This window comes from Emys orbicularis, chromosome 1 (genome assembly GCF_028017835.1).
Source record: "Emys orbicularis isolate rEmyOrb1 chromosome 1, rEmyOrb1.hap1, whole genome shotgun sequence".
NCBI lineage: Eukaryota > Metazoa > Chordata > Testudines > Emydidae > Emys > Emys orbicularis.
Genome location: NC_088683.1, coordinates 130,590,783 through 130,606,808, shown reverse-complemented (window position 1 = coordinate 130,606,808; position 16,026 = coordinate 130,590,783). Strand labels below are relative to the sequence as shown.

Below are 16,026 nucleotides of genomic sequence, written 5' to 3'. Positions count from 1 at the left end.
ATATACCCATATTTTTAACCTTTCCTCATAGGTCAGGTTTTCTAAACCTTTATCGTTTTGGTTGCTGTCCTTTGGATTTTCTCCAATTTGTCTATATCTTTTTGAAAGTGTGGCACCCAAAACTGGAGCCAGTACTCCAGATGCGACCTCACCAGTGCTGAGTATAGTGGAACAATTACCTCCTCTGCATTACATATAACACTCTGGTTAATATACCCCAGAATGATATTAGCCTTTTTTGCACCCGCATCACACTGTTGACTCATATTCATTTGTGATTCACTATAATCCTCTGATCTTTTTCTGCAGTACTACTACCTAACTGGTTATTCCCCATTTTATAATTGTGCATTTGATTTTTCCTTCCTAAGTACAGTACTTTACACATGTTTTTATTAAATTTTATCTTGTTGATTTCAGTCCCGTTCTCCAATTTATCAAGGTCATTTCGAATCCTAATCCTGTCCTCCAAAGTGCTTGCAACCCCTCCCCACTTGGTGTCATACGCAAATTTTATAAATGAACTGTCCGAGTCATTCATGAAAATTTTTAATAGTACTAGACCCAGGATAGACGCTTGCAGAACCCCACTAGTTATATCTTCCTTGTTTGACAGGAAACCATTGATAATTATTACTATTTGAGAAAATGTAGTATGCAAGCTCCTATTAAATAGTATTGAAAAAATCAGTATATTAATATGTTCCTGACATCTGGGGTTGGTTAAGTTCTATAAAGTTCTCAGTGATTTAGGACCCAATTCAGCAAGGTACCTAAGCATGTCCTTAACATGAATTGTCCATGGGACTACTGACATGCTTAAAGTTAAGAACATACATAAGTTTCTTGCTGAACTGAGCCTTAGAGTCCAGTTACCCTAGAGGTCAGAGGCCAGATTCTGAGCTGCATCTTGTGTACATCCCAGAATAGGAGAGACAGCCCAGAAGGGGCCAAAAACTCCTTTTTGCCGCCCAAATTGTGTGCTGTTCCAGGGGCCAGAATGGTTCCTCGGTATATATTAGAGCAGCCTAGGGGCTGCCCCAACTTAACAGTACCTGAAATGGCTCACTATTTGACCTCCAGGCAACCATCATAGTTTGAATGCAGAGTACTCTGATCACACCTCTGTCATGCCTGTATACCAGGAACTGCTTGAGGGGATGGGCAGTAGAAGTCCACTTGGAGAATGCCATGGCGTGCCAGCCTTTTTATGCTGCCAAAGCATTGTAAATGGAATAGATCAGTTATGGCACTTTAGCTAAGTAGACAAGCTGTTTTGCAACAGCGTACAAGGGCAATAGGGGAGCTACAGCAGCATCAGGAAGATGGCTTTTTCTTTTCCCCTCTGAAAAGTAATACTGTGTGTCTCAAAGATTTGGCATTTTAAAAATTTGGCTTTATGTTTAAAAATAAATAACTATCAGGCACTTAAGATTCCTTCTAAGTATTCAGTGTGAAAAGAATCCATCCTCAGTTTAGCTACACAAACAGAGATAAATTAATAAAAGTAATGACAAGACAGAGCAGAACCAAAAAATCTTCTGATCAGCAAGTCAGCTCTGCTGTGGATTTCAAAGATATGATATACACATAGGCTTACTTCCCAGTTTTAATTTGTCTGCTATAGAGTTACTGATGGTTCTGACATTACTAATATTTATCTGCCACTTTTTTTCTTAATTGTACAACTGGGAAAATCAAGGACACCATTTGAAAAGGGAAGAGGGATTCTAGGGATCATTACTGGGATTCTAGTAACAGTAGAACTCATGACAAATTAATGTTTCCCTTTCATTTCATGTCAGCACTGGAATATGTTGAGTGTAGCTAAAAGATGCTCTCGTTTTCAACAGATTAGCAACAATTATTGATTAGCAATGGAGAGCGATACCACTTTCCTCCGGCAACTGGGTATCATCATGTATCATATGATATTACTATTTTAAAATGCCAGTTATAAAAAGTCTAACTGTTGACACAGCCTCATTAGAGAAGAGGTGAAAATACGTTGAAACTTTTCCAGTTAACTCTTTATTTCATTTAATTGGTCAGTAGTTTCGCATAATGGAAATCCAGTTACCAGTGATGTGGACTAGAACGTTATATAAGTCTGTCTCTCTAAAGCTACCAACTTTGTAGATTCAGTGGGCCAGGTTCTGGTCTAAATTACTGAAGTAAATCAGGAATGCCTTTAGTGGAGTCACTCCAGGTCTTGTGATATGTTACTAAATTGTTTTTGTTTCTAAGATAGTTAACATTTCCTTCTGGCTGGATAAATGATCCGTGTTTGCTATTAAGTTTGCAGGCAAGTTGAACAACATTGATCTGAAAATAAACAGGGAATTACAAAAATTTAAGATGTCTTCCCTAACTTGCAGCTGGGGAAATAAGGCAGTATTTAAAGAATTAAGTTTACACAGATGTGAAATGGCAGTCTTTAAGGGTTTCTTAGAAACTAAAACAAAAAAACCTCCACAAACTTGTGAGAGATTAAAGATTCCATTAAGTGTAAAACACAGTTAGTTATTATTTTATTTTTCTTTCTGAGACCAAAACAGACAATAATGGATGCAGAACTAGCTTGTGATCAGGCTCATTACTATCTTGTTATCAAAGCACAGACCAGATGGCATGACCTAGCAAGGGTAAGAAAAACGTTTTCATTAAATAAATAAGCTGCAGTAATGGATTTTAGAACATTATGCAATGTCAATTTTCAGATTATACAAATATTCAAAAAAGGCATTTGTAAAGTAGCTCATTAATGATAAAAACTTATATGTAGAAAACTAAACTGCTGGAGTATTTGATTTTTAAAAATTTAATTATTTAGTAGTTTCTATTAGAATTGTTTCTAAAATTTTCTTTATATTACTATTGTTATTTATTATTATTTATTATTAAATATATGTATTGTAATAGTATCGAGAGGCCCCAATCATGGATCACGGGATCCATTGTGCTAGGTACTGTACATACACACAGAAAATTGCACTCGCAACACAGTCCTCATTAAGGCAATTAGTTTGTGCCAAAATACCAATAATTATATAAAGAGAAACTTATAAACAATCTTAATAAAAACTAAATAATTAAAATTTCATGTATCTGAACCAATTATTGTATACTCTGAGGATAGTGGAGGGCAGTAGTCATGGATTGATGAAAGGATGACTGGGGAGAGTAAACTTTGTTATTTCATTACATTGTTATAAAATTTCAGTAAATGAGTCCATACTGCTGCTACTTAAAATTTGCTAGATGAGCATGTACAGCTGCAACTAAAGAATACTTCATATTAGTTTATGGCACAATAAGCTGGAGCCAGCATCTGCAGAATTGGACACCTCAGTGTGGATTTTCAGTACCTTCCACCTCTATGCATCAAGGGTCGTGCATACCCACACCCGTATGCACACTTTTAATGCTCAAATCCCAGTGTACACAGGTAATAGAAGTTTTATATGCAAAACACCTGGCCAGCACACATATGTTTTACTTCACCAAGAGATAATCAGGCCCAAAAACTCATTCAAAATGGAATTAATCTTTGTATGTTTTTTCATTCTTCCCTAATTCCTATTATTCCTGATGCATATAAAGAGACTATTTTGTAAAGCCTGTTCGCTCTTGTTATTAAAAGTTTCTTAAATTCTAGACTTTCCGTGAGTTTGATAGCGAAGGCAATGGCATTGTGCAGCCAGAGGATTTGAGAGCTGTCTTGTTCAGATTTGCCATTCCAATCACCCCAAAAGAATTTGAAAAGCTTTGGGCAAGGTAAAGTGGCTCTAAATATTAGTTCTTCAGCAACAATGTATCTATTTAACCTGACACAGGAGTCTTATTGAGGACAGTGAATTACAATTGTTTACTTTCTAAGGGAAACTTATTTTATTATGTTGATAATAATAATGATGCCGTGTTCCAAAATACGGCCTTTTATCACACCAAGATCACTATCACAATAAGGTAAATGCCTAATCAGTTCTCAGTGAAGTCAGCGAGTCTAACTTCTATTGGGTTTAATGGTATTGCCTGTCCCCTTTAATTTGAGCTACCCTTTCAACTCTGATGATCACTTGCATTACAAGTGAAGTAAATTTGGTTTTCTGCTAGGACCTTATTTATATACACAGATGCCCGCCAGTTCTCCCTAGTTGGCAGTCAGTTGCAGAGAGGCTTAGGACTGGAACAGCAGGAGTGTTCCAGATCAGACTGGAAGTGCATTGGTAGAGCTTTCGAAGGAAGCTTGTCTATACTATAGGTCTGTCTGAAGTCAATGCTATCAGCTGCTTCTTTTCATGAGACTAAATTCACTCACAAAATTTTCAACTTAAATAAAAATGATTCACTGGAAAGAAATATGATATGTAGCAAACACATAACAAAGAAAAGTAAGATTGTTTCATGCTGTGTAAAAATTGTGAGTAATACCATGATACGTTTTTATAGACAAGCAATTTGTTGTGAAGGGGGAAAAACACTAGCCCTATGTCAGGTGAGAGCAGCAGTACTATAAATTGTGTCTGAAACAGGAGAAGAATGTCAGATGCATGTGACATTGTATAAAATCCACCTTCATTATAAGTCTTTAAAAACACAGACTCTCTATGGTATAAGGCTCCGGTGTATAGTGTCTTGGTTTCAAACTGCATTAACTATATGGTTTATTTCCTAGCACTGATTCATCTCTGGACTATTTTCTACTTCATTACATTTTACTTTCTATTCTTATTCCTTATGGATGTCATGCCACACTACAATATGTCCCTTCCATTCAGTCATCTGCTGCACAACTTCATTCCCAACCATCACGCATTTATAGGACATAAAATCTTTTATTTACCTTCTGTGACTGTATGTAGAATAAAGGAATTGGAATAACAACGAAGCCTAAATTAGGCCTTTCCCTGCATGGGTGCACTGGAGAAGGAAGGGGTTGCACGGAGCACTCCTACGGCAAGGTCTCTATCCAAAAAGGCATAAACAGTTTTAATACAGTTAGGCCCAGATTTTTAAGAGTGGCCTCTAATTTTGAGTACCTCTATTTTGAGTGCCCAACTTGATATTTAGGGCCTGATTTTTAGAAGTGTCACAACTCCTATTGAAATCAGTGGTCAGCACCTCTTGAAAGTCAGCCTCTCTGTATCTCAAGTCAGACATCTAAAAATAAGGTACCATGAGGTAGAGAATATTTCAGTCAACTTGGTCCTTAGAGTAGAATTTTCAAAAGTGCCTAAGGATATGTCTACACTGGAAAAAAAAAGCCCTGCGGCAGCGAGTCTCAGAGCCTGGGTCAACTGACTCGCACTCATGGGGCTCGCGCTACAGGGCTAAAAATAGCAGTGGAAACATTCTCACCTCTTGGGCTGGAGCCTGGGCTCTGAGACACACCCCACTTTCTGGATTTTACAGCCCAGGCTCTAGCCTGAGCGGGAATGTCTACACTGCCATTTTTAGTCCTGAGGCGTGAGCCCGAGGCAGTTGACCCAGGCTCTGAGCCTCACTGTTGTGGGAGGTTTTTTGCAGTGTGTAGATGTACCCCAAGTCCCATTGAAAGTCACTCTTACACACTTTTGGCATGGCATCTAAAAGGACTGAAAATCAATGAGACTTTAGCAGCTAAGTGACTTAGGCATTTTGAAAAATTTATGGTAATGCCTTGCAGTGATGAATATATGAATATTTCATTTTACAAGAATATTTCTTTTAAAAGGTATGATACAGTTGCAAAAGGCTACCTTACTCACCAAGAATTTCTGCAGAAATTGGGGTTAGAGTTTGCACCAGCTGACACTGGACTAAGCAGACATATTGTGGAAGACAATTATGCAAGTTTAATGGAGCATTACAGTAATCAGCAAAAGAAGCATTTGGAGATGGAAGAGCAGCAGAAACAGCAAACTAAAGCCCTACATGTCAGTGAGATTAAAAAGCAGATCAAGTAAGTTATTTATCAGTTAAGTGAATAACTTTCATGCTGTGTTTATTGTTACTGTGGTAAAACGTAATGCTAAGCATACATATATGTATTTACAATCCTTCTCTGAAGATAAATCCTACTAGATACTGGGCCAAATTTATACCCAGTGTAACTCCATTGATTTCAGTGGGGATAAATTTGACTCATTCAGTTGTTTGAGGCAATTCTAAAATATTCTCCCTGGCAGTATATCATTCATTTTGTAGAATTTATGGCCCCAATCCTGGGCTGTGTCAGAGCTACTATTGACAGAGATTGGGGGAGAAGAGCAAAGGTAGCTTTAAGCCAAGCCTCCTTTGCAGTTCTCTGATCCTAGAGGTGGCTGGGACTAGGTTGGTCCCAGTAAAAATTAGAGCAGCTACCCAGCTGTATCTGACCCAAAGGGGCATTTCTGGTAGCTGGGATCAGTGCGGCATGAGGACACCTTAGTCACACACCCTTCCCGATTACCATGCTTAATGCATGGAGGTGGGTGGAAAGCATAAGAGCTGCTATGCTATTGGGAATCCTCCACCAGACTCGTCACCACTGGCAATTTTAAAATCAAGATTAGATGTTTTCCTAGAAGATCTGCTCTAGCAATTATTCTAGGGATGTTCTATGGCCTGTGTTACACAGGAGGATGATCACAGTCATCCCTTCTGGCCTTGGAATCTATACATTTGTTAAAATAAAATTATGGCAGGGTTGTGTCTCTGGAGCAGCCACAAAAAAACGCCATAGCCGGGGCCAAAATGTGGTCCTATATAAGAGAAGCAAACAACAAACATCTTGCCTCTAAACTGGTGGAGTCCCCACTTAATTTCTATCAAACTCTATATTCTCAGAGATAAGACATCTGTCCTGGGAGATCTGGCCGACAAACAAAAAGGTAAAGCAAATGGATGCCATCTTCTCTGGTTTGACTGCTTGGAGGATTCCATTATTGCAGACTAAGGGTATGTCTACACCCAGCCGCTAGTTCGGCGGCTGGCAATCGAAGTTCTGGGTTCGACTTATCGTGTCTTGTCTGGACGCGATAAGTCGAACCAGGAAGTGCTCGCCGTCGACTGCGGTACTCCAGCTAGACGAGAGGAGTACCGCGGAGTCGACGGGGGAGCCTGCCTGCCGCGTGTGGACCGAGGTAAGATCGAACTAAGGTACTTCGAACTTCAGCTACGTTATTCACGTAGCTGAAGTTGCGTACCTTAGTTCGATTTGGGGGGTGAGTGTAGACCAAGCCTAAGTCTTTTCCTCTGGGCTGCTGCTCCTAAGGCTATGTACGCACTACAGCTTACCTCAGTATAAGTTATGTCACTCAGGGGTGTAAATAAGCCACCCCCCTGAGCGATGGAAGTTACACCGACCTCAGCGCCTGTGTGGACAGTGCTATGTTAGCGGGAGAGCTACTGCTGCTTGCAGGGGGTGAAGTAATTAAGTCATGAGAGAGCTCTCTCCTGTCGGCTTAGAGTGTCTGCACTAGTAGTGCTACAGCGGTGCAGCTGCATCGGCGCACTGTGCTGCTGCAAGCTCTGTAGTGTAGCCATAGCCTAAGCTTCCTTTACTGCCACCTAACTCTGCTCCGGACTCCTTCTCTCAGGACAAGACCATCTCAGGTTTTAGCTCTCTCTACTAGAGGAGGCTATTCCCATCTCCCTTGGACTCAGAGGAGAATCTAATGATCCCCATTTGCCCCAATGAGTCTGAAGGAATTAACCTGCAGCTCCCTGTAGAGTTCCAGTACTGTTAACAGAACGAGGCAACAGGAGAATCCTGTTGCCCTCTTACAATACCATTAAAGCTATGTATTTTCAGGTTATGGTCAATCACCACCTGGCCTCATTACTTATTTGTTTTTCCCATTTCCCCTCCCCTCCAGCCATTGGTTGTTTTGGAGAGAGAGAGAGAGTGTGTATAAGCTCTTGAGAGCAGAGGCCTTGCTTTATTTAGGTTAGGAAAGCATCTAGCATTTTGTGGGTGCTAACGAAGTATTATTATTAATAGTAATACCTCCTGCTCACATCATCAATGAAGGGGATGTACCCACAATAAAGTAAACCAAGATGAGCCACATTGTCTTCCAGACAAAAGGGGAGAAATCATACTTTGCTCAGAAGGTAAACGACAACATAACAGAAAAAAAGGAGAAAAATGCTAGCTAAACTATTGTTTCCTGCCCCTTTTTAATATATTTTACTGTGGCCCAAGCAGGAATTTAAAAATTAAGGGCAAAACTCTCCTCTCTGATCTGCATTGCAGATCTCTTTCCTGCATTGTGGATCTCTGAGGCATGCTGTGCACTCATTACATAATGGAACTCCCATTGGCATCAGGGAAAGACTACATAATATGCCCCAGAGGTGGTTTGGCAGGTGATGTGCTGCAATCGCTGCTTATTACACTGTCCATGACTGTCTGACTATTACCTGGAGTTCTTCTGTCATGTCCACCTGTAGTCTCTTGTTTCTTGCAAGCTCTTTTGGTCAGGGTCTGTCTCTTTGTTATATGTTTGCCACACACAAGGGGACCTTGGCCTCTAGATGCTATTGCAATACAAATAATAAAAAAATGCTACTAATAATGAAGAGGCCCGTGCTGCAAGTAGGAGCTCTGCAGTGTGGGTCCACCATCCAAGACAGTGATTGAAGTCACAGAGGGCCACAAAGTAATTGGGGTGTGATATTTGGACACACACCGCAATATTTGCATTGTTCTGAATCATCTCATTTTGTGATATTATCACAAAAATATCATTCGCGTTAGAAAACACACTAGGCCATTGCACTGTGGTTGTTTAGTCCTCCTCTCATAGGAATTGCCATATTAGATGGAATCCCAAGATCCATCTAGTCGAGTATCCTGCCTGGGCCAGTGGCCAGAACTAGGGCCCAAATCCACAAAGGGACTTAGGCATTGTGATGCAGAGCATTTTAATGCCTAACTTGTAGGCACCTAGAAAATCACAGGAACAACACTGTGATCCAGAAAGCCTGAGTTAGGTGCCCAGGCTCCCCATACAATTAATGGGGAGACGTAGGTGCCTAAGAATGCAAACCACAAAAGCCAGCATGCTAGGCAGGGACCCTCCTAAGTTAGCCAGTGGGAGATGCTGATGAGAGTGGTGTGTCATAAACCCCACCCCTCTGAGGGAGACTGGTGCTTTAGTCCAGGCTGCTGGGAGGCACCTGTCTTTGCTAGTGATCCACAGCCAGGAGTCAGATGGCTTAGGTGCCTAAGACATGTGAGAAGCAGTGAAACAGGCACCTAACCACACAATGGCTGGGGGTGTGTGCCCACCTTATAACTTTTAGCCCAGTGGCTTAGAGCACTCAGCTGGGCTGTGAGAGACCCACCTCTCCCAGGTGGGGAGAAAGGCTGTGAACAGGGATCTGCCTGCCACCTTTCAGGAGAGTGCTCTAACCACTGAGCAATGGGATATTCTGGTGTGGGGCTCCCTCAATCTCTCCTGCTAAAGCTGTTCCACCTTGGATAAATACTTAAAGAGTTGCTGGGTCATGAGAGATGACTCTATAGCCTTGTAATTAAGGCACCTTCCTAAGTGGTGGGAGACTTAGAGTCCAGTCTCCTTGCTCCAGTGACTCTTTAATTATTCATACACAGTGGAACAGCTTCAACAGGAGAGACTGAGGGCTATATCCCATAGCCTTGTGTTTAGTGCTGGGAACCCCTGTTTAAATCCTCTCTCTGTTTTAGGCAGAGGGAGGATTGAACCTGGGTCTCCCACATCCTGCGTGAATGCTCTAACCACCAAGATCAAAGTTGCAAGGTGGGGATCACTTCATCTTCTAGTCAGATTTTGAATGGGATCTGATCTGGCAGGCAGCCTCTGAGTACACCTATTCGTTTGGGCCCACAGGTTCTCCTCTGGTTCTCTCATCTATTTTCCTCCAGTTCATGGATTGCTGTGGAGCTTGAGCAAGAGATAGGCATCCAGATGCCTAGCATGAGGCAGCAGTAGGCACGCCCAGAGGCGGAAACATAGGCCCCTGGGGAACCTTTACTGCCAACTTTTAGGTGCTGAGCGAGTTTAGCTGTCCATAGGATCAGGCAGCAGCCAAACACCAGTTTGGGGGGTTGCAGTGGTGCCTAAAACTAAATCTGGAGTTTTGGCAGCTAAATATCTTTGTGGATCTGGGTCTAGATGCTTCAGAGGAAGATGTTAGCAGCCCCTCCCTCATTAGATTTTATCCCAATTTCTAATAGCTAGAGATTGGCTTAAGACCTGAAGCATGAGGTTTAATATCCCTTCTACAATTTTTGTTATTAATTATTATAACTCTGGATATTCTTGATACCCATATAAATGTCCAGTCCCTTTTTGAATCTTGTTATGTTCTTGGCCTCAGTGACTCCCTGTGTGCAATGAGTTCCACAGTTCAATCACAAGCAGTGTGAAAAAGTGTTTCCTTTTATCAGCCTTGAGTTTCACACCTGTTAATTTCATTGACCATGTCCTTATTCTCTGTCGCTTTCCTTGCCTACTTCCTGACTGCCGGGAGTTATCCTCCGGTAGCAATTCCAGTCTGTTTGCTCTGCACATCCACTGGTCCTTCACATTCAGTTTGCTCTGTCTGAAAGCAAGCAGTGCAAGAGGAGTTGAACCCAGACCCCTGGGACGCCTCAAGTTTTACATAGGAAGGCTGTAAGTGTCTCTTGAGCCACAGGTTGGAGTCATTGCTTTAAAAATGAAGTGCATTGTGTGTATAGACACACTGGAAGGCAGTGATCCAGCAGAACCACCAATGTTCCCATTCATGAGAGGGTCATGGGCAGCAGAGCTGGGTACCATGCCCATTCCACCATGTTGGTCAGCATAAAGGCATTTGAAGGTGGAGGGAGGCCAGATACAATGGCTACAGGATTTAGTGGTTCCAGTGGCTACAAAATCCAACACAGATGGTATACAATGGTCCTCGCCCTTACCTCACTCCCTGAGGGTTGGGAAATGCATTCCTTCCATCTGTCCAAGCCTGGCTCAGGCTAGTTTACACAGCCCATTTACTCTGGCTTTCTGAAAGTGTTGTGAATTTCACCCTAAATTCTTTGTAGCAGTTTTAGTGCCCTGTGATTAGACACAGTAAAACTGACAAGGACTCTGAGCATCTTAACATTCAAAATATAATGCTGGATATATAATTTTTTTGGTTTTGTTTTAACTCACAGGAACAAATACCCCAAATTAGAAACAGACATTGAGCAGCAGCTCTCCAGCGCTTCAAGAGAAATACAAAACATTTGCAAGACAAGATTATTTTTTGGCAGCATAGCTGTATCCATAGTTTAAATCCTCATTTACTCAGTGCACATATTTACTGCTGCAAGTGGAATAATTACTGCTTGGAAACCATTACTCAGTCCAAGAAATGATGAATGCCTCAATTTTCTAAAAATATGAATCTCAAAAGCTGTTTTGATTTTACATCTTCCTTTACTTTCATTTTGAAGGTTTAAGTGGAAGATAATAGTGGTGATGAAGAGCTATCATTTAGCAGCATGGGTCGGAATGTAACATACCCCTGTAAAGGATTCCAAAATAATGGTGCTGTTGTGATAGATTAAGGGCCTCATGGTGCCTTTAAAGTACAGCCTTTCGTTGTGGGCAGTGTGGAGCCGCACTGTCTCATGGGGAGGGATTCCTCACTGAACACCCTTGAGGGGGTGCAGGCTTTATTAGCAGGTGGCAGCAGCCTAAAGGATTCCCTGATGCACCTACCTTGCTTTGAAGGCCAGTATGGAGAAGTAGACCATGCCCCCACCTCCTCCATCCAGCCTGCAGTTGTGTCTGGCCCTTAACACGTGTCAAGCAAGGCAGGAAAGACCCTTAGTGCTCTCCATCCATGCACCTCTGTAAGAGCCCGTCACATTCTGACACTACATGCCTGATCAGTGTTTCATAATCTACATCTGGCCATAATTCTCATTTATTTTAAACCTTGCATTAATCTTTAGTGACTCCTCCAGCCAGTTGAGAGTCAGTGACAGGTTGTGGAGGCAGCAGTAAAGTATGGACAGGTTGGTGGTAAACTAAGAGTAAAGGGAAAGCGAGGGGTGATGCCTGGGCTCCAAAAGGTATTCAAAAGATCCCCAACTTCTCTGGGATGAAAATGACAAAATAAATGGGGGAGAAACGAGTCTTGGGTCTGAATTGATTAATCTGTGAAGAATCAGATGATGTTTTAAATACCTGGTAGCAGCTCTAATGAACTCATCCAAAGCCCAATGAAATCACTGGGAGTTTTTCCATTGACTTCAGTCAGTTTTGGCTCTGTCCCTAAAATAGTATAGTTCTTGCTCTGATATAATAATTCCAATTAAACAGCAAGACTTTCTGTTCTTGTTAAAGTTTTATCAGCCCAATATTGCAGAGGGTAATTTGCTGGAAGTCAATTGTCATAACAGCTATATTAAACATTGTATATCTTCTTTAGGGCCAGGTTTTCAAAGAGGGATCTAGATTTTGTATCTTTAATTTTGAATGGTCAAAAGCAGGTAGTTAAACCATCTAACTAATTGATTTACAAATCCAAATGTCATTTGTACACATATATCTGGGTGGTTTTAGCCCTGAAATTGCTTGAGCAAATTTAAAAGTGGTTTTTGAAAATTAGACATCCTAATAATTTTTGTATCACTCTTTGGACAAATGATACCAAGTTAACAAATGCAAGGAAACTGTGATTCTTGCTCTGCCTTTTATTTTTGTATATTTGTATTTATTTTTCTAATATTTAACAGGAGAACTAAAACAAACAGCTGCTCTCTTTCAGGGATAAATTTAGGGACTACTTCCAAGACTTCAACAAGGCCTTTTATAGACTGGATAAAAATAAAGATGGCTATATAACAGTAGATGACCTACGCAGGATGCTGCAAGAATTCAACTATTATCTTGATGATGAACAGTTCACCAGTCTTCTAAACAGGTTTTTATGATTATATCATAGGTCTCTCTTTTGTCCCAAGCCAATAAAGGACTTAAGTATGCACTTTACTTTAAGAAAATAAGTAGTCTTATTAAAGCCCATGCAATTACACACATACTTAAAGGTACCCATGTGCTGAAGCGCTATGCTCGATCAGGGTTGATTTGAGGATAAGTAGGGTGGTAATTGATTTTTAGATAAAATTAAAAACAGATTAATTTACTCTGTCTTCTTCATAACATTAGTGTTGTAACAACTTAAAGGCTTTTGAAATCAAGCTGATTATTTGAGGAAATTAAGCAGATCTGAAAATAGGTCAGGTTTTTAGTGTGTTTTAAAATTTGTAATTAAATTAGTAGTTTTATTTAATTAAACAAAAAAGAGTGGGGGGAAAAACCCTGCAAAACCAGAAATTGAATCATATCGGGTTAAAAAGTATTAATTTTCAAATGCTACTGCTATGCAAAGGCATACATTCTGTATTGTGTCTTAATATCATCAAGTAATATCAAGAAATAGAATCTCTTTTATAAGGTCTATAGAACACAAAGGACCTAATCTAGTAGAAGATATCCATAGCTTTCTGCACTTCACAAGCCACAGAAGTGACATCCCTATGTGGCACTGCATTATGTTCTCATAACACTGTTAGACCAGACTCTTTAAAAAGAAATTACAAAATCTTTTCTCAGTTCACCTTTTGTTGAGTGATCAACTTTTTATGAATGGAAACCCTAATAAGAATCTTCTGCTTGTTTCTTCTTCAAAGACCTCTTGATGATAAACACCTCCATTCATTGTAATTTTGCTCAGATTATTCCTTTCTAGATCCAAAACAGACTTTTCTAAATAATACAGAGTAGATTAGCATTTGCATTTGGTTTCATTACTAACATTTTCATACCAACTTGGCAATGTATTTCTCTGCTGAAGTGGTGTTGATTATTTCCTCTTCCACAGCGTCCCCAGGATTGGAGCCAGCTTGACATTGGTAATATGTGGGAGTGCTGTGCAGCTGCAAGACACAAAACCAGGGCTCTTGCGTGTATTTTTCTTAGTAACGGATATTGGGTCTATGGTTAATTTCTGTTCCAGCCTCTTTTTATAAAGCTTCCTTTTTGTTTAACTGGCTCTCCTCAATAATCAGACATTCTAGTAAGAGGGTATTCTGGTGATTGGGGGTGGTCCTCAGTGATTTACTGTGAAAAAAGATGACAAAAGTACATCACAGTAATTCACTTTCACATACAGAATATAAGATTCATTCACCACGCTGGGTCAGACTATAGGGCAATCCACTCTGGCACTGGCCAGTTCTTGATGCTTCAGAGCATACGTTAGCCATTACATTTCCGTAGCCCAAGGGTGCAATGCTGAATGCAGGACAGAAAAAGTCCTCCCCGGCCCCTGTGGTATGAGATTTGCTTACCTCTATCAAAGCATGCATAGTGTCTACAAATGTGATTACTGGTCATAAAATTATCTAGGCCTATTAAAACTCCATGTACAGTCTCTGAGCGAGATCCTGATCTCAATTAGCCCAGTGTAAATCTGGAATAATTCCAATGGAGCCAACGGATTGCACCAGGTTAAGTGAGCAGAATCTCTCTGACTGAGTTTTGATGGTAATAAATTCCATAAGCTGACTACACTGAATTTCCACTGGGGTAGCTGAGAGCAGAAGCTGCCCTTTGATGCTATGATTTACTATGGTAATGAATTCCACAGGTTGACCACACAAGTCTGAAGTCTTTTCTCTGATTGTTTTAAATCTACTTGATATCATTTAATTGAATGTTCTTGTCTGATGGGGCAGTGGAATAAATAAATAAATAAATAAATAAATAAAATAATTCCAATCTGCTTCCCTCCCCCCCGACTCTTCTCCTTCCTGTACTAAATAACCCTTATTTTTGCAGTTTCTCTCCATATGTAAATCATGACTTAATTCTCATCTTATGTGGTGAAACATCCTTGAGTAAAAATGAATTTGGTTTTGTAACAAATTCCTCCGCAAAAAAACCTCAAAATCATATGTTAGAACTCCTCTTTCCCCATGCTGATATTTGACGCAAAAATGTATTCACTGTTTATACCTGGAGCTATCTATATTTAGATGTGCAGCTCACTGAATTTCTTATATGATGAAGTACAAAACTCCATAGTCTCTGTGATCTACCAGATATTACAGTTGGCAAGCAGATATTTAAAAGGTCTGAGAGGAGATTTGAGAGACTTCAGGCCAGACTCTCCAGTGCAACCTGACCATGAAATCTTAGCAGCAAATTCCCCTTGTGGAGGGGAACTCTTCACTGGTTGGAGATGGCATCTGCTGGGCCAGACATATCACCCTTCAACTCAGTGGGTGTGCCAAGGGAGGAACGGCATGTATCAGAGGAATAGTGAAGGGGAACTTCATTACACCAGTCCTCCACATCCCCCAGACACCTTATGCCAGTGGCTTAGGTTAGAGCAGCCATTATGTTGCTCTCATGGATACCAGAGCCAGGCTCGTGCAGGATCAGGAGCTGTGGCAATTGTTCCCTGATAGCCTGCCACCCTATGCCCAGTGGAGCGCAAATGCAGGGGACAGTCAAGCCCTTCAGTTATAAACTCAAGAAAAGCTTTGCATGGAAATTGATCTAGTTTCCTACCATGTGATGAATAGAATGCAGTTTATCCAGTGTTTATAGCAGGAGGCCAGGAACCAGAACTCTGAGTTCCATCTGCAGCTGGCACACTGTGATTTTGGGGAAGTTACTAAGGATATGTCCACACAGCAGCTGGCAGCAAGTTAGCATACTAAAAGCAGCAGTGTGGACTTTGCGGCTCGGGCAGTGGTTCATGCTCTCAAGCCCACCTGACCCCCTATGTTCGAGCTTGGGTGGCTATCCTGCGGCTTTGCTAGAGCCTTAGTGCCCACAGTGCTTTGTTTAGCACCCGAGCTTGGGCTAGCACAAATCTGTGTCCCTAGGCTGGGAGGCTCCCTCCCACCAGCAGTGTAGACATACCTTAGGGCTTGATTTTCAGAGATGCTGAGCAGCCACAACTCCCACGGAAGCCCACCAGGAACCGCAGGGACTCAGCACTTTTAAAAGTCAGTCCAGTAATCTCTCTTTG

The 16,026-nt window shown here is 41.0% G+C and overlaps 1 protein-coding gene across 1 annotated transcript in view; it reads left to right on the top strand.

The window, feature by feature from the left end:
- Positions 1–16,026, top strand: part of EFCAB6 (EF-hand calcium binding domain 6) — a 106,838-nt gene that overhangs the window by 51,055 nt on the left and 39,757 nt on the right. The window contains exons 13-16 of the mRNA XM_065421650.1: positions 2,549–2,645; positions 3,659–3,777; positions 5,717–5,944; positions 12,751–12,906. Coding sequence (XP_065277722.1) covers positions 2,549–2,645; positions 3,659–3,777; positions 5,717–5,944; positions 12,751–12,906 — 600 coding nt within the window. The remainder of the gene's footprint in view (positions 1–2,548; positions 2,646–3,658; positions 3,778–5,716; positions 5,945–12,750; positions 12,907–16,026) is intronic.